Below are 27,915 nucleotides of genomic sequence, written 5' to 3'. Positions count from 1 at the left end.
AATAAATAAAATTTAAAAAGACAAACCAAATATGCCCCAGTGTAATTTGTTTTGCCTACATTTACTGTTTGAAAACTTACCTATTGCCATGAATATTTCATTTACATTCATTGATGTTTTAGCTGATGTCTCCATGAATAATAAACTGTTGTCATCTGCATAGGACTGTGCTTCCTGTTTATAGAACAAAAAAATGAGATAATTACTTTGCACATACTATACCTGCCTTATTTTTGTTATAGAAAAAGAGGCTTATTACTACTCCAACTTGACTACCTATAATCAGCAACTGGGTAATAAGCAATAACTACTAAAGGTAATAGAGAGATAACAGCACTCTTGTAGGATACCTTTTCAAATTTCTTTTTGCCTTAACTTCTTGCACTATTCCATTCTGATTCATCTGATCTGACATTAAAATTTGATTTCAAATAGTGAGTTCCAGAGGGTGGAAAATTATCCTATTCTAAATATAAAAGTCTCTTCGATCTCTATAGCAAATTTTATTTATGCTCATTACTCACAATGAAGACAAAGGGAATCCTAGTATCTAATACTGGCTTCAAACACTAAATGGCTAACAATATTTTGAGTATGTCATGAATCATTCCTTTAAAAATTACTATTCTATATTTCTGTCACGCTTTACATTTTACATATATTATTGCCTTTAAGCCTCACAGTTGTGAAGAGCAACCAATTATCTTTCCAATTTAAAGAAAAATTAAAGAAAATGAGGTTCCTTTGAATTGTGTGAGAGGGCCACTTTTGACTATAACTTAACTGCTCTCTATCTCCCACACTCTATGCTGGGGACGAACCATCTCAGGGTAATAGATATTATACCTCATAGGACTGTAACCAGAAATAAATAAAATCACAATTGCAATGGTAGCAATATGCTCAGCTTACTACCTAATGGTGCAAGAAATATTAGTTCCCTTTCAGTCCATGTACTCCACCAACAGCCATCATCAAAGACAATTATGCCACCACTCATACTATACTATATATATATAGTACACATTATATATATAGTATATACACGTACACACACTATATATATATAGTATAGTATGCAGTGTACAGTTTCTACTATATACCATATATAGTAGAGAAACTAAGGAGGGAGAGAAGAGGGAAAGTTTAACAAATGTCTAACTAGGGACATTTGTTTTAAATAAATGTTAAAAAAATGTTAAAAAAAGTTAACAAATGTCTAACAGGGACATTTGTTTTAAATAATTTTACTTTAGGGGTGCATGGGTGGCTCATTGGTTGGGTGTATGACTTTTGCTCAGGTCATGATCTCATGATCTGTGAGTTTAAGCCCCACATTGGACTCGCTGCTGTCAGAGCAGAATGCACTTGAGATTCTCCGTCCCCTTCTCTCTCTGCCCCTTCCCTACTCATGCTCTTTCTCAAAAATAAACACAGGTAAGTAAGTAAATAAATAATTGTGCTTTATTTTGCATAAGGGAACATTCTTAATTAGCTAGAATAAATAACCTATACGTGGATTTTTGAGCCTTTATTTTTGAAGGCCCTTTTAAGAACCACGTAAGTACAAGCTGTATGTGTATATGTGGGTATGTGTATGTGTGCTAATATAAACATTGGCAGGTAAATAAAAAAGGTTAGGAAGGATACTAAAGTATGTGTGGGGGTGGAGGGATTAGGGTAGGAGGCAATCAATCTTTTGCTTTATAGATTTCTGCACTATTTGTGAAAAATCACTTCTTTTGTAATTGTTTAGATCAACAAAATCTTTGAGAGTATTTATATATTACAATTATGTGAAGATATTTAAAAATTCAGATTTGTCATGAGAAGCATTTTATTACATACAGTAGATCAACATTTCCTTAAAAAATTGATATTTTCTATTATTTGCATGGCTTTAAAATAACTAATTCAAGTGTAGATACAGAAGGAAAATTTACAATACATATGTGCCTTCAAACATACCTGGAAATCGACAGCTCTTTTATTTGCAAGGTCAGCCTTGTTTCCTGATAAAGCTATTACAATGTTAGGACTGGCTTGCCTCTGAAGTTCTTTAACCCAGTTTTTGGCTCTGGCAAAGGACTCCTGGGAAACAAAGAAACAGCTATTTGGCACAGGCTCAAAAAATGGTTAGGGAGAGTCTCTGTAAGTAAGACAAAGCTACAAACTCTTCAATGTAACTCGGAAAGAAGTGCTTAGGATTATTGTATTATTTGAGACAATTTCTTTTTTTTTTTTTTAAATCAGTTCTTTCATCTCATGAAAGCTTTGGCAGAAATGTCATAGTTGGGTATCAAAAAAAAAAGTTAAAAAAAATATTTTCTCTAATTGAAATTCTGAATACAAGAAATGTATAGTCAAAGTAGTTTCACTGTAGAATACATTTCTACTTACCTCATTTGTGATATCATATACAACTATGGCTGCTTGTGCTCCTCTGTAGTACATTGGTGCTAGGCTATGGTATCGTTCTTGACCAGCTGTATCCCATATTTCAAACTTTACTGTTGTGTCATCAAGACACACAGTTTGGGTTAAAAAAGCAGCTGAAAGAAGAAAATGTCTGCAATAAGTTTAGCATCATTTCCCCCCTAATATTTTCACAGTATAGAAACCACCTGGACATAGGATACACTGTACATGCACAGTTAATAGTGGCTTTAGACACCTGAAAGGTCTGTGCTTCAAAGCTTGATACACATACAGGCTTGTTAGACCTTCATAGTAAAATCAGATTCGAAGATTTTTCTATATTCTTAAAAAGTTTATTGTAACACTAAATAGGTTTAGTAACATTTCTTAAATCGCTCTACACATTACAAATTTAAAAATTTTTAAATTTTAAAACAGTTCAAGAAATATACACTGATATTCTTGAAAAACTGCAAGGGGCGGGGAGCTGATAGAGAGGACGGGCATACCTATTACTACACCACCTACATTGTCAACACCACGCCCCCTGCTCCATTCTCCTGGTATTTATTGGCATAGTCTGGTGATTTAGTTCCAGTCCTTTATGACTAAGTATTTTTTGTTATGATATTTTTCCTTCAAAACATGATAAAACTTTAATTTTCATAATTGTTATGAACTCAACCTAAACTTAATTTGTTAAATTCAGATTCAATATTAACTCCTGTTTCAATCCTTGCCATAAGGACTTTTTGCATATGTGCTCTTTCATCAGTTCTTTTCTTAGATTTTAACAAGAAAGTATCCTTTTTTTAAAAAAGTAATTTCTACACCAAACATCAGGCTCAAACTCATGACCAAGAGTTGCAAGCTCTACTGACTGAGCCAAGTAAAGTATTATTTTATGGAGATATTTTTGCTTTTAAGGTTAAGAAGTTCGCTGTCCAATCTTGCAAATTACATATCATTTATTTTCTGAACTGCTTCTCAGAATAGGAAGTAAAATTTCCATCATAATCCTCTGAGCTCTAGGAATAAACATCAGGAAAAACACTGTAATGGATACTAAAAAAAATGAAAAGAAATCGATTCATAAAAGGTAGTTTATAATCAAGTGAATTGAACTTTAAAATATCAGTTGTTAGGGGGTGCCTGGGTGGCTCAGTTGGCTAAGCATCCAACTCCTGATTTCAGCTCAGGTCATGATCTTATGGTTCCTGAGATAGAGCCCTGCATTGGGCTCTGTGCTGACAGTGCAGAGCCTGCTTGGAATTCTCTCTTCCTCTCTGCCCTTCCCCCACTCATTCTTTCTCTCACTCTCAAAATAAACTAAGAATTGTTAGACTAAGTTTCTAAGTGTAGCTAGCTGCACTAAAATAAAGATACTTAGAACCAGACCTACACTTAGCCATTTTTTAGCAGCATGCTGACATCTTACAGTTGTTTTCCTTCGTTAACTTTGGTAATTAATCCTCTGCTACTCTATCATTCATTATAAATTAGTATGCCCTTCCCTTTTACTTTCAGCTCAAGGTGTGATTATTCAACTTTCTCCCAAACTGGCACAGAATTAAGTTATAAAATTTTCTAAAACTCTGGGGTGCCTGGGTGGCTCAGTCCATTGAATGTCAGACTTTGGTTCAGGTCATGATCTCACAGTTCATGAGTTCAAGCCCCACCATCAGACTCTGTGATGACAGCTCTTTCTCTTTTCTATGTTCACAAATACACTGGGAGTAAAAACATTCATTTACACTTCCATAAATCAACTCTAGGCTCAGAGACATAATTAATAGTTATGCTGCCTTAAAGGAAATATAATCTGAATCTCAAACCAGTTAAAGATATTACAAAAGGCTACCAATCTTTTTTTAATAAATGCATGTACAAAAATGACAAATAAAATACAGGCAAGGAAATTTCAACAAATACAATAAAACAACAATAACCCATAACTGTAGATTCACAATCACAAAGCAGTCACACCAGCAGGCTAAAAAAGAAAAACCATATATTTAAATAAATGACAAAAGGGCATTTGAGGCAATATCCATTCCTAATATACATGTAGGAATCTTCCTTAAAGTTTATCAAGTGTCTATTGTAAGCCTGAAATTAGCATTTTGCTTAATAGGAAAGCACTTAAAACAGTCTCTCTAAATCTAGAAACCAAACAAGAATGTCCACCATCACCATTATTTATTAACATTTCAAATATCCTTATAATAAAATAGATTATTTTGGGGTGCCTGGGTGGCTCAGTCGGTTAAGCGTCCGACTTCAGCTCAAGGGCTCAGGTCATGATCTCGCAGTTCTCATGGGTTCGAGCCCCGCATCGGGCTCTGTGCTGACAGCTCGGAGCCTGGAGCCTGCTTCAGATTCTGTGTCTCCCTCTCTCTCTCTGCCCCTCCCCCACTTGTGCTCTGTCTCTCTCTGTCTCTCAAAAATAAATAAATGTAAAAATAAAAAAATTAAAAAAAAAATAAGATTATTGAAAAGAGATTATTTTTAAGAAGCATGACTGACAAGAAAATCCAAAGGCATTAACTAAAAAAGAACAGATAAAATAATGAGTTCTTTAAATGGGCTAGAACAGATCAAAGTCAACAGCCTTACAACACACTGGCAATAACCAGGGTTTTAGTTGTTATGCTTGGAGGAAAATGGATCCCAATTATATTAACAAAGAACAAGAACAATCAATTCACTCAACTCCTCTTAGCATCCTTCATCACACCCTATTTAATAGCCCCCAACTCTGTGCCATGAACATTTTCACATTTTTTATAAACACTGATTTATGTCATCTTTTTCTTCTAGACTAGGAGTTTCTTGGGAAATTACTGTTAGCTATTCTTCTCCATACCCAATAATAAAAATCCCAGTTCATATTAATATTCAAAATGTTTGCTGAAAGAAGTTCATAAAAGATATGTCTATTTTGGGGCTATCTTCGATAACATCTGAATAGACAAATAGTTCCCAAATGGGGAAAAAACATAGACATTTCAAAAGGCCTCTCTCTACCCAAGTTATTATATAACTAACACAATATCAAACAAAATACCATCAAGATCTCTTTAACTTGGTTAACACCATACTGTTATTCATGTGCTATGATAGAGCATAATGATGGGGGTGGAAAAAAAGTAACAGTATTAAGAGGCCAGGGGGATGGGGTTTTAGGGTACATCAAAACCACATTAAAACAATTAAAAGTGCTGTAGTGCCACAAGAACAGAAATATTATGTTATGGGACAATTCAGCGTTATTGAACATTACATACTGCAAGGCCATCATGATTCCCTAATGTTCGCAAATTTTCAAATACCTCCCCCATAAAACTCGACTTCCCCCATAAAACTCAGTGAAGTACAGCTGACATCTTCAAATCCTTAATGCTTCTAAAATCACATTGCTAATCATTTATAAAGTTATAAAAATAAATTCTGACACTCAAAATATACACTACTACATCGATACTGTAGCAACATTAACCACCACCAACTTACCTTAATCTGCACAACCACTTTAATTTATCCAAAACGTCTATTTTCTGGCTAAGAACCATCACTTTCTTAGACCTCTTCATTTTCTCTTCACTTCATCACCAGCACTAGCAGTTGGTTTTCTTTTCGGGCCCATATTTCACAAAGAAACAGCTTTTATCACTTCGAGAGTTACTGTGTACGCGACGACAAGTAGAGAAAAACAAAGCTGTGTTGAGATGCGGGTGCTGGCCTGTCTAATAGGCTCCCTCTTTGAGCTCCAAGATCAGTTCCTATTGGTAAGCCTGGCAGCAAGCAAGTAACATTTCAGTTTCAGCAAAACTACAAATTAGCAAATCACAGACCTTGCAGTCAGCTGAGATAGCTGAAACTGTAAATGTTAAATCTGCAAATACCTAAGGCCTATAATGTGCAAGACCTTCATAAATAATAAGCAAGGAAGAGACACTGCAATACAATGAGCCAGGGGAAAAATATCCAAAGCATTATCCGGATAATTGCATTATCCAAGGGTTAATAAATCAGAGTTTAATCTAACAACTAAAATGATTCTACATGAATTGAACAGAGGGCATAATAGAGAAAAACCAAGGAACCAATCCCACCCCAACCCTCAAATTTGTATCAAATCTGATAGAAAAGGATTATGTTATTAGAATTGACCAAAAATCCTATATGACTATCAGTTTGATTACATAAAAAAATTTGAGATTTTATCTGCCAACATGTATCATACACCCATAACACAGGGATGAACACATTTTTGGAAAATTTCTACAGTGACTATTAAAGGATTAAATTTTAATATGTAGATAGCTCATATAAATCTTAAGCAAAACTCCCAAAGCATCAAGGATAAATGTGTAAAGAAAATTCACAAAAGAAATATAACCTAAGAAAAAAAAAGTCAACATCACTAGTAACAAACAAAATCATCTTTACAGCAAAAAGTCGAAAGTTATTTTACTTGCTTATGAAAAAAAAAAAACTTGAAAAAGTGTGGCAAAAACTCACATTGCTGGTGATTTAACTGTTTTGAAAATAATTTTGCCAACATGTAGCAAAATAATGAAAATGCTGACACTTGTTAATCTAGTACCTCATGGAATCTCCAAAAGATGGTATGGGGAGCAGGAGAATAGGAAGAAGAAACCTTTAGAAAGAAAGAATTTTGTACTTAACAATTAGAAACAACCGAAATGTATAAATGCAAAGGTACTGGTGACTTCGTAGGTATTAAATAGCAATTACATTAAAAATGGTTATAAAATAACCTTTAATTGCCAAAAAGTAAAAAAAAAAAAAAAATATATATATATATATATATTTATTCCTGGTAGGTATATGGTACATCTATGTAGGAACATGACCAGAAATGTACAGAAAAAACTAAAATAACAGTAGGCTCCTCACAGTAGAATCATGACTGAATGTTCTCCCTTATACGTAGTGGATTTGAGGCCTTTCAAAACTGAAAGGTAAGGAATAGAATTGCTAGAGAGAAGGGTCTTGGTTGAGGTTCTCAGAAGCAGATCATAAAATCCAAGTTAGAGATTGTTTGGGAGTGATTTGCAGAAGCAAAGTTTTTTAGAGGCAAGGAATTTAATAAATGAGTTCAATGGATCTGAATCAAACTCCCAAGATGAATATCCAATCAGGGAGAAGGATGGCAGGAATTGACTGAGCAGCATCAAGAAGCAGGTACCAAAATTATCAGGGTAGAAACTGGCTTGTTGGGAAATGAGTATTAATAGCAGTAATTGAATATAATGGATTTTCTCAGATAAGCGCTGACTTCAAATAAAATTGTACACAGAGAAGAATATATGGAAGTCTAAAGCTAACAGCAGGCAAAATAAAAAACTAAGCCTATTATTATTTCCCATTAAAATCATATGTGCATTGTGAGGAGTACCCAGTGGGTTATGACAGCAAAAACCATGTATTCAGGAAAGAGTTACATTTCAGTTAATATAAGAAACAGAAGGGGGATAAAAAAAGACTAGGGCAGACAGGAAAGCATACAGTGACTAAACCCAAAAAGAAAATACTCCAAAAGCCTGGCAACAAGGTAAAAAAAAAAATTAAAAAAAAAAATTTTTAATGTTTGTTTATTTTTGAGAGAGAGAGAGACACAGCATGAATAGGGGAGGGGTCAGAGAGAGAGGGAAACACAGTATCTAAAGCAGGCTCCGGGCTCTGAGCTGTCAGCACAGAGCCCAACATGGGGCTCGAACTCACAAACGATGAGATCATGACCTGAGCTGAAGTCAGACGCTTAACTGACTTAACTTTACCTAGGTGCCCCAAGCTAAAAAAATTTTTACTAGACAGGTACTATGTAAAAAGATGGCAATATTTCTAAAAGTAAATCCATCTTATGAGATGATCTATAAATCACTAATCACATAAGATTCATTCTTAATCAATGAGCATCTAATAAGAGATTGATATTCAGAATACATAAAGAAATCCTACAATTCAACAACACAAAACCCCAAACATCTAATTAAGAATTGGGCAAAGAAATAGACATTTGTCCAAAGAAGATATGCAAATGACCAAGAAGCTAATGAAAATGCTTAACATCACTAGTAGGAAAATGAAAATCAATACCACAATGAGATACTAGTTCACACCCATTAGGACAGCTATGATCAAAACAACAGAAATCAAAGAGCTGGCAAGGATATGGAAAAATCAGAACTCTTGTGCACTGACGGGAATATAAAATGGGGCACTACTGTGGAAAATGACAGATTCTTCAAAAATATTAAGCAGAATCATCAGATGATCCAGCAATTCCACTTGAGTATATACCCAAAAGATGTGAAAGCAAGGACTTCAACAGATACTTGTATACCAATGTTCATAGCAGCATTTATTCACAATACCCAGAAGGTAGAAGAAAACCCAAAATCCACAATGAAGGATCAACGGAAGATAAGCAGAATGTGGTCTTTATTATACATATGGTGGAACATTATTCCGTTGTAAAAAGGAAATTCTGACACATGAGAATATGGATGAACCTTAATGACATCTTAAGTGAAATAAGCCAATGACAAAAAGACAAATATTGTATAATTTCCCTTATATGAGATTCCTACACAGTGAAATTCTTAGAGGGAAAATAGAATGGTTATTTGCTATGGATAAAGGTGGGGGAGAATGGGAAGTTATTGCCTAATAAAGAGTGTCAGTTGGGGAAGATGAAAAAGTTCTGAAGATGTTCAGTCCTGATGGCTGCACGTTAATGTACTGAATGTTCCAGAACTGTTACTTACTTTTGTTACTTTCCTTATTATTAACGTTTATTCATTTTTGAGAGAGAGAGAGAGAGAGAGAGAGAGAGAGAGAGAGTGTGTGTGTGTGTGTGTGTGTGTGTGTGTGTGTGTGAGCGGGGGAAGGGCAGAGAGAGACAGGGAGACACAGAATCTGAAGCAGGCTCCAGGTTCTGAGTGGTCAGCATGGAGCCTGATGCGGGGCTCAAACTCACAGACGGAGAGATCATGATCTGAGCCGAAGATGGACGCTTAACCGACAGCCACCCAGGTGCTCCTGTTTTTATTTTTTTTAAATGTTTAAATTATAAACTTTATGTCATGCATATTTTACAACAAAAAACATCCAACAACACCTAAAGGCAACTGCTGCTAAATGAATTGCAATCTTGGAAAATATTTAAGGATACCTAACTCTCGTAAAGGAATCTACTAACCAGGACATAAGCTAGTCACATGTTACCTGCTGAACATTACCACGGTAGTATTTCTGATACCAAACTATGCATATTGTTTTTAAATTAGTCTTAAGAGTTTGAGTTTGGTTAGTATTAAGTTAGGGCCCCAAACCTGAACACTCTATGATGGGACTGATAAAATCAGTAAATGAACCTTCAAGGCTAAGAATCTGTGCTTATCCCACCACAGGCCCAAACCTTATAAAGTCTTTACTCACCAGATTGGATTTATATAACAAGGATGTATCAAATAATAAACTGGGAAGCAGAATGAACACATTACAAAGAGGAAAGGTGAAGAAAGGGGAGAGGTTGTGAGAAGTTACTAACTAGTTTCAGACAAATGTTCTCCAAGGAACATCAATACAGAAAAAGTTAATGAAATTAACTTAGCTTTAAGGGATGTGTGTCTTTGAAAGACATTTTATCTGTGGACAATAGGTACTTTATTAAATAGTTTAAACAGTACTTTATTAAATTCCCGTAATATGCAAGGAAAAGACACTTCTGGCTTCCAGGTCTGCATGTATGGTGCTTAGAAGTAGCCACGCCATCCTAACAAGTAAAAAGATGAACTGAAAAAAAAAAAAAAAAGAACTGAAAAATTGTCAACTCTTCTTTGATCTGTAAGAAAATTGAGGGGAGAAGGCAATATGCTACTCCCAAAACTGTACAGAAAGGTGGATATGGTAAGGATAACTTCAGAGCAGAAGGATGAGCAAACCAGCTCAGGGAGAAAAACCTAAGCTTTAGTAATTGACAAATTGCTAGAAATTAAGTGTGGCCAAGTCAGAGTTAAAAACTCCAGAGGCAAAAATAAACAATCCAGACTACATCAAACTAAAAAGCTTTTGTACTTTATTTTTTTTAATGTTTTTTTAATGTTTGTTTATTTTTGAGACAGAGGGAGACAGAGCGCCAGTGGGGAGGGGCAGAGAGAGAGGGAGACACAGAATCCGAAACCGGCTCTAGGCTCTGAGCTATCAGCACAGAGCCCCATTCGGGGCTCAAACCCACGAACCCTGAGATCATTACCTGAGCCGAAGTCGGATGCCTAACTGACTGAGCCACCCAGGTGCCCCAAAGCTTTTGTACTTTAAAGGAAATCATCAACAAAATGAAAAAGTAACCTGCTGAACAGGAGAAAATATTTGCAAATGATGTATCCAATAAGGGGTTAATATGCAAAATACGTAACAAACTCCTACAACTCAAAACACCCAAATCTGATTAAAAAATGGGCAGAGGACCTAAATACTTTTTTCCAAAGACATACAGATGGCCAACAGACACACGAAAAGATGCTCAACGTCACTAATCATCAGGGAAATGTAATTCAAAACCACAGTGAAATATCACCGCCCATCAGTCAGAGCGACCAGTTAAAAAAAAACAGAAATAACAAGTGCTGACAAGGATGTGGGGAAAAGGCAACCCTAGTGCACTGTTGGTGGGAATGTAAACTGATAAAGACACTATGGAAAACATTAGACATTAAAAAATATTAAAAATAGTAATACACAATCCAGGATTCTCACCTCTAGGTATTTACCTAAAAGAATATGAAAATGCTTACTTGAAAAGGGGGAAGCTTCTTTTTTTCCCCCTTCTCTTTAGTGATACACCTTCTGCATTGGGTTTAAGAACCTAGCACTGAATGCTTCCCCAACCTCAAGGGAACCTCTCAGATCATTAAAGTATTACTGTCTTGAAGTGACTCTTTAATGCTTAGCAATAAACCTATCCACTAAGGAAGCTTAAAAGTTCTAATATTTGTGAATTTTACAACACAGAAATGGAAAAGGACAACTTAAAGAAGGGAGAAAAGACAAGGAAGATTTTAACTCCCAGAGTTAACAGTTATAGGAAACTTGTAATCTTAAAACATATTTAAGTCAAGCAATGACAAAAAAAAAACAACTGGAAGTATCTCCAAGGGAGGAAAAAATTGATGAAAAGACTGGAATCCTTTTGATCCCATAATCATTAGATAAAATTATTTTTGGTTCAGTAACCACATCTAGAACTCTATCTTACAGAATTAACTCCAGAGAGAAAAAAAATATTCCAAGAAAATGTCCACAATTAGAGGATTACTTAAAACAGCAATCAAGGGGCGCCTGGGTGGCTCAGTCGGTTAAGCGTCCGACTTCAGCTCAGGTCACGATCTCACGGTCCGTGAGTTCGAGCCCCGCGTCGGGGTCTGGGCTGATGGCTCAGAGCCTGGAGCCTGCTTCCGATTCTGTGTCTCCCTCTCTCTCTGCCCCTCCCCCGTTCATGCTCTGTCTCTCTCTGTCTCAAAAAAAAAAAAAAAAAAAAAAAAAAAAAAAAAAAAAAAAAAAAAAAACAAAAAAACCCAGCAATCAAAAATACAAATATTAAATGTCCAACAATAAGAATATGGTAAAAAAAAATGTGAGATTACCAGTTACTAAAATAAGTATGAATAAAACAGATACTGAGAAATTAACATTACTAAATGAAATAAAATAGAATAGCATCTATTAAAAATGAATTCACATAAAAATATCATGAAGTTATAGTTAACAGAAACACAATGGGCTCTAAAAATATGAAAAGATTCTTGATCTTCCTCATAATATGGCAAAATGGCAAAATCTACAAGTCGCTTTTGAGTTAATATACAGTAACAGGCACATTCTGTACATTGTTGTTGAAGGGCTGTCAGAAAATTATATCAGAATTACAAATGTATGTAACCTTTTATATAGGCAATCAACTTCTAGGAATTTATACCATAGAGATACTTGGGATACATCTGAAATTACTATGAATTATTTACTGCAATACTACATTATATTAAATTATATTAACAGCCAAAAATCTAAAACAATGTGCAAATTCAAAACTAGAGAAGTGACTTAAATATACATTGATATGATCCATGCAATGGAATACTGTTACACCTAAGAAAAATGAAGATGCTCTTCATAAAATGATATGGATAGATCTTTGACAGAATGTGTTCTCCAGGATGGCCTCAACAAGATCTCCCACACCACATTCTTCTTACATGATGCTGACACCCCTCCTTTGAATCTGTGAGTCTGTAACTAGAACGTGATTGATGCTATTTATGTAACTTCTGGGGCAAGGTCATGAAAGGCCACCCAGCTTCACCTGGTACTTTTTGGGACACTCATTCTTGAACCAATCCATCAAGCTGTGAGGAAACTCAAGACAGGTGGTAAGGCCCACATGTAGGTGTTCTGGCTGAGGCTCCAACCAATAGCCAGCAGCAGGTGAGATTGAGTCTATCTAGCCCCAGCACTGATAGCAACCCATGAGTGATCAGAAAACCATCTACAAAGCCCACTCGATTCCCAGAACCATGAGAGGATGAAATGATTTTGCTCTAAATCATCAAGTTTTGTGGTTGTTTCTAAGAAAAAAAAAAAAAAAATCATGTGAATATTAAAGTGAAAAATATAAGCTACATTATAGTAGCCCTGATATGTTTCAAATTGTATTAAATGGGGAAGAGATTATATAGATTAAAAGTAATAGTAACTTCCCAAGGGCATATAACAAATTTACATTGTCTTGGGTGGGGGACGGAGAGAACCCAGTGGGTTAGGAGAATATAGGAAAGAGTATTTTTAGTGTAACCTCATATAACCGTAGTAAGGTCCTCGTAAAATGCTGAGAAATGCTAAAGGTACCCAATAATTAATATAGTGACTTGAGCCCCATATCATCAGATTATCCTCTTCTTTTTGAGTCCAAAAGCACTTGCTATCCTCAAGGTTAGAAACCATGAATAACTGGTTCCTCATCCTGCTTCTACTTTCCACATCTGTATTACCTTGAAAAGAGGGTGAATGCTGTTTATCAACTTATTTCAAATATTGTTTTATAAAACTGGTAAAGCACTGAGGATATTCATTTCCAAAATCCAATATGTAGCTTCAGTAACACTTTCATCTTGAGAAATTGAATAATTTGCTAGCTAGTTCGTAGCCAATGATCAAACTCCCAAAACCTCTTGAAATTATTTCCTATTGCTTTTCTCACTCTTACACATTCTTATTCTCTCCACCAAGAAGTCTGTAATAAAAAGCTCTCAATGATGACTCCAAATTAGCTTATCCTATGTTAAATTCAGTACGCATCACAAGATTGCATATAAGTAACAGCTGATTATTATAGTGTAAGATGGAAAAGGAGAAAAGAAACATTTTTCAAAAACAATGTTTTCTCTATTTTTATCAAGTCAGAATTCTTATTCTATTAACGAAGTTTTTAAAAAGCTGCCCATTCTCTCTCTCTCCCTCCCCTGCTTTCACTCTCTCTCTCTCAAAATAAATAAACCTTAAGTAAAAATAAATAAATAAATAAAAATAAAGTTTCCCAACCCACCACATCAAATTATTCAAATCAAGTATCTTATGTGCCTCTGGTGTCTACCAAAGGTCAATTATCCACAAACCTTAAATGTTCAGAACAGAGTCAACAACAGAAAGGTAGCAAAAATAGTCCGAATGCAGCCAAAATAGATGTCATGAAGTCCAAGCACCAAAGTTTATGCAAATTTACATATTTCTTCAGTATGTAACTGAGAATATACTTCCTTTATATATACGTATGTATCCTTTTTTGGGATATATATATATATAATAAATAAAAAAGATCAGTCAGAAATTTAGACCTAATTTAAATAGTGGTATGTAATACCACTTTTCATACCTTATGTGTACTCAATCTGTCTCCCATCCTAAACTGTAAGATTTGATTTCTAGTACTTAGCACAATGTTAGGAGCTTGGTAAATTTGTTGAATAAATGAATTTTAAGAAGTTTGACAATCTTACTTCCCAGTCTGTAAGAGAATAAAAGCAGCAAATTAATCAACAGAGGCTGTTCACTATAGTTAGAGCTAACTGGCAAAAACCATTCTACCAAATAGCTTTGAACACTTAAGCAGCACCAGAGGGCAATCAATGAATCAAGTAAGACAGGACAAAAACTGATGTTCAAAAACTCAAATTATGAAATAAATTTTAAGAGGAAATGATTAAAATGTATTGATTATACTGTTTAATGTGGAAAGTACACACTAAAAAAAAAACCTGCTCTAGAAGAATTCTTACTTACAATCCTCTCATCTTACAAATGTTCGAACAGGGCTCACAAAGTGTCCATAAAAGGTTGCCAAGACTAAAAACAAGATTACAGACTCCTAAGTGGCAGCAATGTTTAAATACTCCTGTATAACATTCTGAAGTAGGATACTAGAAAAAAATTACTGTTAATTCTATTAAAAAATCATTTTTTAGGACAAAACTCGTATAAACTGATATAAAGTAGCCAATCTCTACCAACTTCTCTCAGTAATACAACCTATCTCAGATACTGAATACATACTTTCCAGAAGGAAATAGTACTATGCATAAATATTCTTTCACTTGAAACCAATGATTAACTTCCACAAATTTTAATTCTCACTGTATTAGAAAGAACAATGAACATTTCGAACACCATTTTTCTAATGAGTCAAAAACCATATGCTTATGGTCTGTCTCTATCTAGGTCTTCCGTCCTTTCTCAAAAGTACTTTTAATTGAGAGCAATGTGATGAAAAAAGATAAAGGTAATAAATGTAAGGGTTACAATTACAGACCTTTCTCAAGTCACAATGGGGTTAATCCTGATAAACCCATCACGTTGAGAATTTGGTAAAAATGAAAAATTCATTTAATACACCTAACCTACCTTTGCTCAAATGTACTCAGAACACTTATGCTAACCTTCAATTGGGCAAAATCATCTAACACAAAACCCATTTTATAATGAACGGTTGAATACCTCATGTAATTTTTTGAATACTGTACTAAACATGAAAAATGGAATGGCTGTTACCGGTACAGAATGGTTGTGACTGTATCGGTTATTTGCCCTTGTGATCACATGGCTGACTGGGTGCTAGAACTCACTGCCATTTCCAAGCATCACAAGAGTATTGTACCAAATACTGCCGGCTTGGAAGAAAATCAAAACTCAAAGTATGGTTTCTACTGTCTGTATTGCTTTTACACCATCATGAAGTTGAACTAAGTAGAACCACTGTAAACTGGGGATCATTTGTATACAAATCAGTCTTTCTGAAGGCTAACAAGTGAAGGGCAACAGTAGAAAGTTTACTACTACAGGAAGAATGTAAGTTATTCAGATTTAAATTTTCTGGCTGGCTTTTATTTCTTAGTTTAGGAGACAAGTTTAATATCTGAATACATTTAGTATTCTATTTAACAGTGTAATTTCCCCCTCTGAGAAGACTTCCACAAATAGCTTAGTTCATGTGGGTGGCATGCATTTAATGTAATATACATGACTAACTAGTTTTGTGAAAACCAATAAATGGAGAGGGAAAAATTAGTAAGAATTTACCAAGCAGAATTTTAAGAAACTTAGTTGTACATGCTTATACTATCCACTTGAATGAATCTGCAAAAAGTTCATTTTTAGGATGGCTCAAATTTAGTTAAGTACTTGCTTTTATAAAGTTTTTAAAGTCTTATTTGTTCCTATAAATTTTATCTTCCAGGGGTGCCTAGGTGGCTCAGTCAGTTAAGCATCCAACTTTGGCTCAGGTCATGATCTCACAGCTCATGAGTTAGAACCCAGCATCAGGCTTCGTGCTGACAGCTCAAGAGCCTGGAGCCTGTTTAAGATTCTGTGTCTCCCTCTTTCTCTGCCCCTCCCCCACTTGCGCTGTCTCCTTCTCTCCCTCTCAAAAATAAACATTAAAAATTAAAAAAGTTTCATCTTCCAACAAAGGAAATCTAAACATAAAAAACTTATTACTGTCAAATCCTAAATCAAATGCCATGCACTATATGGAATAGTCATAATTCCAAAATAATGTCATGCTGTAGCAATATAACAATGATAAAAATGACTCAGCAAAAAGTAATGGTGATGGTAGTGGTAACACCTAACATTTAATAAGCATTGTACTCTGTATTACGCACTGTGCCAAGAAATTTATATGTACTTTCATTTAGCCCTTACTAAAAACTTTTCTAGTTAGATACATTATTTCCATTTCATGTGAGAGCTGAGTCTGACTTACCTATGATCAAGCAGCTAATATGTGCCATGTGCTGGAACTACAATTTAAAAAGGCACTTGTTTCTTTAATTAACTTAGTGTATAATCAGTCCTTGATTACTTTTGGCAATAAAGGAGAACAGCACTGGTACAGATAACTGAAAACTATACAAAGTCCCTTAGTAAAGAGAGACAAAGCAGAGCAACCCTGATGGGACAGAGAAGGGGCCATACTCTCTTAAAGGGCCTACCAGGTTAACAGAGTTGAGGGAAGGGGTTCCCATACAAAGAAGGGGTTCCCATACAAAGAGATACAAGTCATGTGTGATGTTACCAGGACACAATACTTGTAATCCTCAAACTGGAGTAGCTGAACAAACATGTTTTCAAAAACCCTACTCGAACTGCAGTTTAACAAAAAGCAATTATTCCAAAAACTTTAGTGTAAATGTAATACTGACTACTCAGAACACAAAAAGCAGTGGTTCTCAAACTTCAGTATGCAACAGAATCACCTGGGAGACTTGTTAACATTTAAGATTACTGGTCCCACTTCAGTGTTTTGGTTCAATATAGGACATAGGAATTTGCATTTTTAACAAGTTCCCAGGTAATGCAGATGCTTCTGGAATACGGAACATTCTGAGAACCAGCGTGCTAAACCAAACCTCAAAAATAACAGTTACCTGCAAGAGGAATGTTAATATTCTCCCGTACAGTTCTGTAACCTAAACTTGTCTGACATTCCTTTGATGATCAGTGCATTCAAAATTACACTCTGGTATCAAACATTTACCTTTCAAAAGAAAAGAAGAAGAGTTGAATGACTGCGTCTTATTTCATTGCATATTAAAAAAAAAAAAAAAGGTTTATTTACTTATTTTGGGAGTGGGCAGAGGGCGAGAGAGAATCCCAAGCATTCCCTGCAATGTCAGTGCAGAGCCTGACACAGGACTCAATCTCACAACCCTGGGATCACGATCTGAGCTGAAATCAAGAGGTGGACGCTGAACCCACTGAGCCACACAGATGCCCCTTCACTGCCTATTTTAACCTTGCTCTGACTTACGTTGAAGATCCACTTGTTTATAAATAGCATTTAAATGTGTTTAAACAATATTTTTTTTGACAGGAGTAACTCACTTGAAACCTTTAAAGTACTCAAGGTGTTAAGTGAAAGATGAACAGCCCTATCCAACAGATATTTACTGAGGAGATACTGAGGAAGACAACCATATGAACCAAATGCTCCTTGCTAACCTTCTGGGCTCTTTTTTTCCTTTTTAGAGAAAGAGAGGGAGAGACAGTGTGTGTGTGAGGGTGGGGGAAAGGGCAGTGGGAGCCTGACGCGGGGCTCGATTCCACGACTCTGGGATCGTGACCTGAGCTGAAATCAAGAGCTGGATGTTCAACCAACAGAGCCACCCAGGCGCCCCTGGGTTTGCCTTAAACAATAAGAACATAAATGTCCTGCAGACTTTAAATCCCTACAAATAAGCTAGAACTCCCCGAAGTATTAAACCCAACACCTAACTACTTAACTTTATTATGAGTGCTATAAGGCAAAGGGGCAATTGTATAGGATGCAGTGAGACAACACTGATTCTTAAATCGAGCTATCATGTTTAGAACTGCATAAACTACCCTGATATTCTTGATGAAGGTAAGGCTCTAGAATACACAAACTCAAGAGAATAGCGTATGATTTCAAACATGAAAATTTTAAGTTAGCTCTTCAGACCATACCTAATGTTAGTAGATATAAACCATCAAAAAATAAAATGCAAACATTTGGCTAAGTTCATTTGTTAGGTAAGTCTTACCACACATCAGCCAAAACAAAAATATATATTACTTACAAGTTATGGACTTGGGGTGTTGATAACTAAATAGCTCAAATCATGAAATCCTTAAAACTGAATACTAGTATTGTCCCTAAGGGCGAAGAGCTGTTATCAAAGAGCATAAAATAGCACTCACTATTAAAACATATCTAACCAATGTCTTAAACCTTAAGCTTACACTATGTCAACTATGTCTCAAAACAAAAACAAAAACCCAGTGCTCACAGCTATAATCATAACGGCACTGTCAGACTTCCTAAAAATTGGTCGTCTATAACATAAACTGTCCAACAACCATTAACAGAGAAATTTGGATATAAATCCCTTCTAAAGTTGGTTTTAAAAGTCAATTTGCACAAGTAGAAAATATTAAGGAAGCTTTAGATATAGGAACACTTGAAAAATCCATAAATGTAGATCACCTGATTTGTGTTAAATGGAAAAGCAGATTACATATACGCATACGACATTTATCAGATCTGTATATTTACAACACACTGACAGGGTTCCATTTTTCTTACAAACGTCCTTCTTTAAATATCATTACGACAAAGTACATTTGGATGACCATAATATCCAAAACAAAAACAAAGATTCTAGTCTTACCCTCCTGAGGCTCTTGCAGTTCCCCAGGAATTAAGTTCTTTTTTTTTATTTAAAGAATTGTTTTTTCAACGTTTATTTATTTTTGAGACAGAGAGAGACAGAGCATGAACGGGGGAGGGTCAGAGAGGGGGAGACACAGAATCTGAAACGGGCTCCGGGCTCCGAGCTGTCAGCACAGAGCCCGACGCGGGGCTTGAACTCACGGACCGCGAGATCATGACCTGAGCTGAAGTCGGCCGCTTAACCGACTGAGCCACCCAGGCGCCCCTTAAGTTCTTTACTATATAGTGCTTCAGTGTTGTTAATGGACAATGCACTGTGAAGAGGGGGAGGGTGGCACAGAGCCAGTCCCAAACCTATCTGGCCCAGGTATTTAGCCTAGAATGCATATGAACTTTGCGAAATGCTGCCAGTGACAATTACTTGACAAGCGATACTACCTTGAGAGATATTTCATTCCTGAACCAAATGTGTGTGTGTGTGTAAATGTTCTAACAAAAAAATCACAAAGAATGTATATTGTCCATTACATTTTTAACTCAAAAGCTCAATGATGTGGACTACATTTTTGAAGGTCACCCATTATAAAAAACATAAAACACTGAAACAATAGAACACTGTGTAACTTGATATATACACAAATGAAAGAAGATGACAAACACCACATTGCTAAATCTATTAAAGTGGAAATACCACCTATGTACTGTATTTTCTGTACGCAGGGAAGTCAGGAGGTAGTAGTTTTACAAACTATTTCATTAGAAAGGTCTGAACTATGAATAAAATTATCAAGTGTACCTGAGAACATACACTAAATGCACAACATAAAGTTATATTCCTAAAACACAGATCTAAAGTTGCTACATATTAGCTGGGTCACATATTTCAAAAGTTTGACTTTTTATACCTATGGGGTTAAAATCTATTTACGTATACCTTTAAAAATATAGTACTGCTTAATTACACACACCTTGCAAAATATTGTGAATCTTAAAGCTGTGTGGTTCCTCTGATATTACCTAATTCAAAAGCTTCATTTGACAGATGAAACTGAGGCACTGAAAAAAGTTTTGCTCCATTGCTATATAGCTGTGAATCTGATTAATTCAATCACCAATTTCCTGTCTTTATCCACAACACTGCACTATTAGTTGTCTCCTCTTTGTCCTGCCTCTTACCTTCCCCTCATCCCATCTCAACCCTACCAAAACCATTGTATTCATGGCTTACTCTATCTCTTCCTCATCTTTGATCTTTCTCTCCAGGTCCCATTTCCCTTTCATGTCCCTTTCCATTGACCACTGACTTTTTCTCTTCAAGTTTAATAAAATTTAATTAATTTTACTAATCAGTGTTAATATACAAATAGTCTAGTTATTTAGAATTAGGATTTTAAGGTTAACCTTCACTATTTATTATTTTCATTTTTCATTCTAAAGCCAATATTATTCAGCACAAACGTATTAATTCAAAGAAGGTTCTAATCATTATCAAGAAACAGGTATCAGATCAAATTTAATTACTTGGGACACTGACTCTGTTCATGCTTGTATCTGTAAGTCCAGCTTTTACACAATCATCTTGGGGATAACCAGGAAATCAAAATGTAGAAAGATACCACCTAAACAAAAATCAAGATAAGTTTTAAAGCTTAAGGTCTGCTGAACGGTTTTCTTCACTGTGTGACCTATTTAGGTATTCATCATCACACAACTGGAACTGCAAAATATTTTTTGTCAATGTATGATTCAATTAAATGAAGGGAAAAAAGAAAATCTCACCCCCTATGGTACTCTCTTGAAATTCATGAAACTGGCCCTTCACAAAACGAAGCACTAGGCTTGATTTGCCAACAGCAGACTCTCCCAGAAGTACTAGTTTGAACTGGCATATTTTATTTCCAGTATTTGGCCCGTTGGGTCTTGTTGCTCCTCGATTAGCCATGTCCAAATTTGAAAGAAGTCCCTAATTTCAGTCTTTTAAATGAATTTCCAGGATGCAAGGTGTCAAATTTTTTTCTTTCTGGATGTAGAGAAACCTGTAAAGAAACAAATATTGTATTATTAAATACACAAATCAGTAAACAAATCTAATGTTAATCACTTCAGTAATTTTGCCTATCACATATAATATGATAATTGTAACCTCTACAGGACACCGATTCCCATGTATTTAAATTCACTACCTTTGTACTGAAATAATGTAAAAGTATGAGACTTAAGCCTAAAATCCTGCTATAATTTTCAGATCAAAAAAAAAATTAAAGCTAATCTTTATTTAAGACTCAACTTTGTACCAGGTAGTTAAGTACTTAACATAGTCATTCAACAATCCTATAGACTGTTACAATCCTTAAAAATGAGGAAACAGGCACAGAGAGGTTAAGTAACTTGACTGAGGTCACATAGTTACTGTGACAGAGCCATGACAGAGCCACAACATAGCTGTGTTTCAAACCCAGTCAACCTGAGAGGTGACTTAAGAGTTCAGGTTTTGGAGCCAGACTAGATGGGTTAAAACAGTTTTGGGGAAAATTCAGTTCATAAATGGGAAATTCTTACAACAGATCCTAGAACATAGTAAGAACTCAACAAATGTTGGCTATTATTATTTGAAGGCCCCTATTAAATTGTACAGTTTTTGATTAATGGTAATGTCAAAGCAACAAATATTTTGTGTGTCTAGTAGCTAAAAGACTTAAAACTGTTTCCTCATGTGCTCAAATACATCATACATGGAAGTGTTAACAGTGGTTTTCTATGTGGTTAGCTTATTGGTGTCTTATTTACTTACACTTTTCTGTAGTTTTGGGGCTAATAATTAAGTCATTATTTTCCATTTAACACATTTAGAAAAAACTGGCCTAAATGGCAACTTCTATCTGTTTTCTTAATACCTACTGCTAATTTTCAATCTGAAAGGAATAAGGGAACATTAAAAAGGACTCTCTTCCAATCTACTAAAAAATCACAGTTTTCTTATCTTTAGTCAAAATCTGATTATGTGCTTACTAGTAATACTAAACCTGATGATTCCTCCCCCTAAAAATCACTGTTATATTTCATTTAGGTACCTCATATAAGAAATTTGCTTTCACATGAAATGAGGTTATATAAAACTCCCTCTCGACAACGGATTAATAAATACCAATGAGACCTTATATTTGAGACAATAAAATCACCACTGCCTTATCTCAACAGCAGCTTTGCAGAGTTCTTTTAGTAACACATACTGAACTATTTAAACGTGAAATGGTAGGTCTAAGTTGTTTCTAAACAGTAGGGATATAAATAAAACACTACTGGCCATAAATAATTTAAAGCAGGTGACGGGTTCATTCTACTATTCTCCCCCTCTTTTGTGGACTTTAACATTTTTCTGTAATAAAAAAATGCCCCAATCTCTACACTGACTCCCCACCACATTAAAAGATATTGGATTTGGTGATGTAATCTTGACTGGGTATACTGAACTCTCCATTTCCAAAATACCTAACTAACTTACATAGCTGCTGCAGAATTAAATGAGAGAATATATGTTAAAAAAAAAAAAAAAAAGTCTCTAATACAGTGGCCAACACATAACAGGGACTGAAAAATGGCAATTAGAGTGGCTCTCTGATAAAATAAATAGACCATCATGCAGACTAAACATGTGAACACACCTTCAGTATTTCAACACCAATTGAAATATTTCCCAGTTGTCTCACTACCCACAAAACAGCAAATTGAAATACTCGTCAGGGACAACATGCTCCAAATTTTCAAGGCCCAAAATTTCAGGGAAAACATGAGACTCCCATTAAAAAAATTTTTTTTGCTGTGCCTTTTAAGGGTTAAAGCTGTTGGAACAGAGCTCTCTCCAACACTCTAGAGCAGGAAATAAATGTATAAAGTTAGCACAGTAAGGTTAAAAATCATGGGCATTCATTTTTATTCGCTACAGAAACTTTTGTTTTGCAAAACGAAGATTCTGCATAAAATGCATTTTAAAATCTTTTGAGAACAACCGGTATCCTATGAAGTCCTCTAGGAGCTCGTTAATAAAGATAGCATCAATAACAGCAGCTAACATTTACCAGATCCTTATTTTGTGCCAACCATTATTCCATGAATTTTGCTTACGGCAACCCTAGGAGCTCATGTTATCCCAATTTTGCATTAAAAATAAAGTTTCTGAGCTCTCTTGACTTACAACAGGGCGGTCCACGTTTCTTTTTTTTAACCAGTTATCTGAAAGGCATCCGAATCAGCATTGAGACCAAACCCCAACTATGTGAATTGCGACGTTTAGAGCTTACAGTCTGAAAATCTCCCGGGGGTAACCAGCTCCCAGGGAGGAGAACAGCAGACAGGTTTAATAAGGTCTCTACCCACTGTGCGTGTGCAGCGGCCCAGCCGTCTTGAGTTCTTTTAAGCTGCGGTTCACCACCTTTCTTAGACCAGACAGTCCCTAGGCATAGCATGTGGACGCGCCTCCTCCCTCCATTACCCGTCTTTGGAAGTCGCAGGTAGGCGGAGCTCCCCCCCATTCACACCTGCTGTAGGCCCCGGTTCCTCCTTGGAGAGTACCTGAGTAACTGATACCAAACTCCCAACGGCCTCAACAAGCAGGACCCGCCAGGCCCCTTGGCCCTCTTTCCCATCCTGCTTCCCCCAACCTGGCCTGGCTCGGGCTGGGACCACCCCCTCCGGGACTGCCAGGACAGGGGCCAGACGGAACCGCGGCCTCCGGCACTCTTTCACGGCGCCATCTTGAGAAGGGAAGAGGGTGACACCCGTCGCTCCCTCAGCCAGTCTGCAAATCCTGGTCTCCAGAGCTGTTTGGGGAATGAATCACCAGGGCCGGCAGGACGGAGACGCCAGGCTCGATAGCTCTGGGTACTGGCGCCGGGCGGGGAAGAATGGGCGGGGGACTCCGTGCCGGCAGGGCCGCGGAGAGACCGAGGACAGCGAATAACCTGGGGTTCCGGCCGGCGCCGGGCAGGGGAGGGACGGTTTGGTTACCTGAGACCGCAGCACGCGGAGCCGCGGGGCTGAAGCCTCCCAGCAGCAGGTCCCAGGCGTGGCCCGAGGAGAGGGTGAGGCTGTGGCTTAGACGGCGGCGGCGCGTCTCCTCCTCAGGCCGCTCCCCTCAGACTGGACGGTGCCGGGATCGTGCCGTGGTGCCGCCCCCGTCCGGCTCCGTCTCCGCCTCTCTCCGCTCCGCCTTCCTCTTTTCCTTTCTCCTCCTCCGCCACCGCCGGCGCTCGAGTTCCGACTAATTCTTCCTCCTCCTCCCTCCTCTGCCTCCTCCCCTCAGACCAGCCGGCGGCTCCGTCGCGAACCAAAACACAAACACTCAAGTCCCAGCGCGGGAGCCACTTCCGCCGCCGGCCGCCGGCCTCGCCGCCACGTCGCTGCACGTAGCGAACTACGCCTCTTCGTCACTTCCGCCGTCGCCAGTGCGCTCTCTCCGTCTGCTCCCCCGCCCCTTGTCGAAGCCCTGGCGGCCGGGCCTGGTTTTCGGGGCCGGGGGTGGGCCATGTCACGTGACCTCGGCGAGAGGCCGTGTCGGATTCAGCCACCTCCCACCTCCCTCCCACATCCCAGGCAAGCACGGCCCCGCCCTTGTCGGCGCCATTGTTATCTCCGTGGCGGTCTCGGTCTCCCGGCGGCCGGCGTGGGGGTGGGGGTGGGGGTGGGGGTGGGGGTGGGGGTGGGGGTGGGAGGGGTTACTTCTTTACTCCCTGGCTTTCGGGGAAGCGTGAGAAAACTGGGGTTTGTTGCTCCCCGCCATGGGGGGCGGCGAAGTTCCCGCTGAATATTTGCACACAGTCCCAGTTATTCTACCCTGCGACACCCCAACCCTGGCAACTTGGCTAAGGGGAATGGGGGGGGGTGTACTTTTCTAGCACGTGAGAGCCCCCGAACATGTCCGGCGGGGGGGGGGGGGGGAATGGATGTGTTGTAAAGGTGTGGTTATTTACCCAGGGAAGAGGATTAGACCCCGTACCAAAAGTTGTCTCTAGGCGAGGAAATCTTAATAACTTGCTTTTGTTCATTCAGTGTACCTATTTTTGATGGTGGTGGTGGGGAGCAAATCTTAAAATGGTAGCTCGCTTTTATTCGGGGCTTTCCTTTGCGAATTACTGTACGAAACGCTTTAGAGGAGTTTTTCCATTTTACTCTTATACTAGAAGGTTTTACTCTGAAACTAATATCTGAAACTAAATGCCTTCCTACATTAGAATATTAACTCCCCAAAGTGGTCCTCAACGCTGTCTCGCATAGTGCCTGCCAGCTCAGAATCTTCAGTCTTAAGTGTGGAATTAATGAATGAGGTGCACCTTTTTTAAAGGTAAAGAATTTGAGGCAGAGAGATTGTGTAACTTGTCCAAAATCCCCACTGAGCTGGTGATGAATTGTATTCTAACCTGAAGGCTGGCTCCAAAGCCTGAATTTAAGCAGGATTCCAGTACAACTTAAGACTTTCGTTACCATCCACTGCAGACCTACATACACACCTTGCTTTGTTAAAGTTCATAGAGTAGTTTCTGGCCAGGTATCTGAAACAAAACAAAATTCATTCTGTAATTTGGTGGAATGTTAAATTGACTTTCCCTCAGGATAAGGACTACTTTTCAGTTTGCAGTTTACCATTTATAAGCTTCATTTTGAGAACATCGATATTGATTGTCTAGGATGTGTACTAGGGAAGGTATCCTGAGGCTTCTCAGTCAACGTTATGCAATGAAGATGATTTGAATCCTTGAACAGCCAGTCTTCTAGATCAACTCCCCAGTTACTAACCAGAAGAGCATAATGTGTCATACCTAAATGGTATCTGTGGCACTTTATCCCAAGAGGTTGTTCCAATATAGTGTGTTAGTCACGTTAATACCTCTTGGACAATCCAAGGAAGAATCAGGAAATAGGATATGTCACAGCAGTTTTGACATGTCAACAGTATGTAAACCAAACCTATTCCACCCCAAACCTGCTTCTGCTTTGTTGACTGGTATTAACAGCCTCCCAGTCACCTGAACATGAAAGGCCAGAATCATCTTCACTCTTCCTGTTTTCCCTCATATAAACCATTGTCCATTCTAATACCAAAAATTCTCTAATCCCCAAATCTGTGATCTAATCCCAACACCCAGGCTGTGGTAGTATTAATATAAACAGGAATTAATGCACACACCTGTCTTCAATCATTCTGTACGCTTCAGCCAGTCATTCTCAGAAATGCCCAAGGATATCTCATTTGCAAAATAGAGTCCAAACTTCTGTAGTCCTGTCCCACATTTCTTTCATTCTGTTTCTATGGTCTCCCTCTCCCCAAACACTTGCTTTGGATCCTAATCACACTGGTCTATTCTGTTCCCAGAATGTTGTTGGTATGTTATCATCTTGGCATTTTTGATCATTTTGTTCTCTCCCTCCCAGAACACTGTTACCACCCATCACTGCAGGTTTCACTTTGGCCAGGACACCAACTCCTCTGGATGGCATCTGAAGATACAGTGGACCCTTGAATAATGCAGGGGTTAGGGGCACCGACCCCACACAATTGAAAGTCTGCATGTAATGTTTGGCTCCCCCAAAACTTGAGTACTAATAACCCAGTATTGACCAGAAGCCTTACCAATAACATGTTGTGTGTTAAATGTATTACATACTGCACTCTTACAATAATACCTAACTTTCACTTAATTTTTTTTGGTATTTCTAGGCTATGCCATTGCAAATTTTTTCAAAATTTTGCAGATCTCCAAAAAAATTTCTGATATATTTATTAAAAAAAAATCTGCGTATAAATGAATTCACACAGTTCAAATCTGTGTTGTTCAAGGGTTAACTGTACTTTTACTGGATTTAGTTATTTTTTCCCTGTAGTTTCACGCTACTTCACTTTACTCTCTGTAGTGGTTCTAATACCTATCTGCCTTATTTTACAGTGCCTACACTTTTCTCCTCAGGTTTTTGTTCCCATTAGGGAAGCTAAAATCTCATTAGGATTTTAAAGTTCTAAAGGACCAAGACCGTTATTTATTCATCATTTCAATTCCTCACAAAGCATCTTTGAGATAACAAGGGCCTCAAAAATATTTGTGAACCTAATTATATTTAGAGTGGTGAGCATTTGATTGGAGAAGACCTCACAAATAACACAGGAATGTGGAAATTTATAAATTGCTAGGAACTCCCCATTTCATTGTTCTAGGATATTGCTTCCTCATTTTCTTCTACCAATTTGGTCTTTTAATTCACCTCCTTCATGAATACATTCCACAATATTTTGTAGTTTAGTCATAATGTTTGTCTTAAAGAGTACTGTGCCAGTGCCTAAGCACTTTTAAGATCTGCTGCCAGAGACTGAAATGCCACAGTAAAGCTTTTCTCTTGCTGCTGCCACTCACAATATGCCTGTGTTTTTTTCCTAGCCCCAGTTAACTGAGGAGGACTGACAAGTGCATATATTTTAGTGTCAAATGTGGAGTCCTACTAATTGACAGATTTTGTTAAGGAAGCTACAAAGTGGACAGACCCTAAATAAAGTTATAGAGTTGAACACAGCCCTTAGTGCTTCCTTTGCTCTCAAATCTATAAACATCCACTCACAAATTCCCAGCACTTTATGTCTCTCTGTCACCCCTGGCACTCTTACCCTATATATTCTACCTTCTCTTCCAGGACGTCTTTCTTCCATTGTGTAGTTGAAGAATGAATCATAGATAGTAATG

The 27,915-nt window shown here is 37.4% G+C and overlaps 1 protein-coding gene across 1 annotated transcript in view; it reads right to left on the bottom strand.

Annotated features, from left to right (window-relative positions):
* Positions 1 to 24,288, bottom strand: part of RAB5A (RAB5A, member RAS oncogene family) — a 28,149-nt gene extending 3,861 nt beyond the window's left edge. Inside the window, exons 1-5 of the mRNA XM_049628872.1 lie at positions 24,197 to 24,288; positions 20,972 to 21,228; positions 2,401 to 2,552; positions 1,969 to 2,091; positions 81 to 174 (exon numbers count right to left, since the gene is read on the bottom strand). Coding sequence (XP_049484829.1) covers positions 81 to 174; positions 1,969 to 2,091; positions 2,401 to 2,552; positions 20,972 to 21,134 — 532 coding nt within the window. The 5' untranslated portion in view covers positions 21,135 to 21,228; positions 24,197 to 24,288. The remainder of the gene's footprint in view (positions 1 to 80; positions 175 to 1,968; positions 2,092 to 2,400; positions 2,553 to 20,971; positions 21,229 to 24,196) is intronic.
* Positions 24,289 to 27,915: the final 3,627 nt, after the last annotated feature.

This window comes from Panthera uncia, chromosome C2 (genome assembly GCF_023721935.1).
Source record: "Panthera uncia isolate 11264 chromosome C2, Puncia_PCG_1.0, whole genome shotgun sequence".
Classification (NCBI taxonomy): Eukaryota; Metazoa; Chordata; class Mammalia; order Carnivora; family Felidae; genus Panthera; species Panthera uncia.
This window is presented reverse-complemented; position numbering and strand designations above follow the sequence as displayed.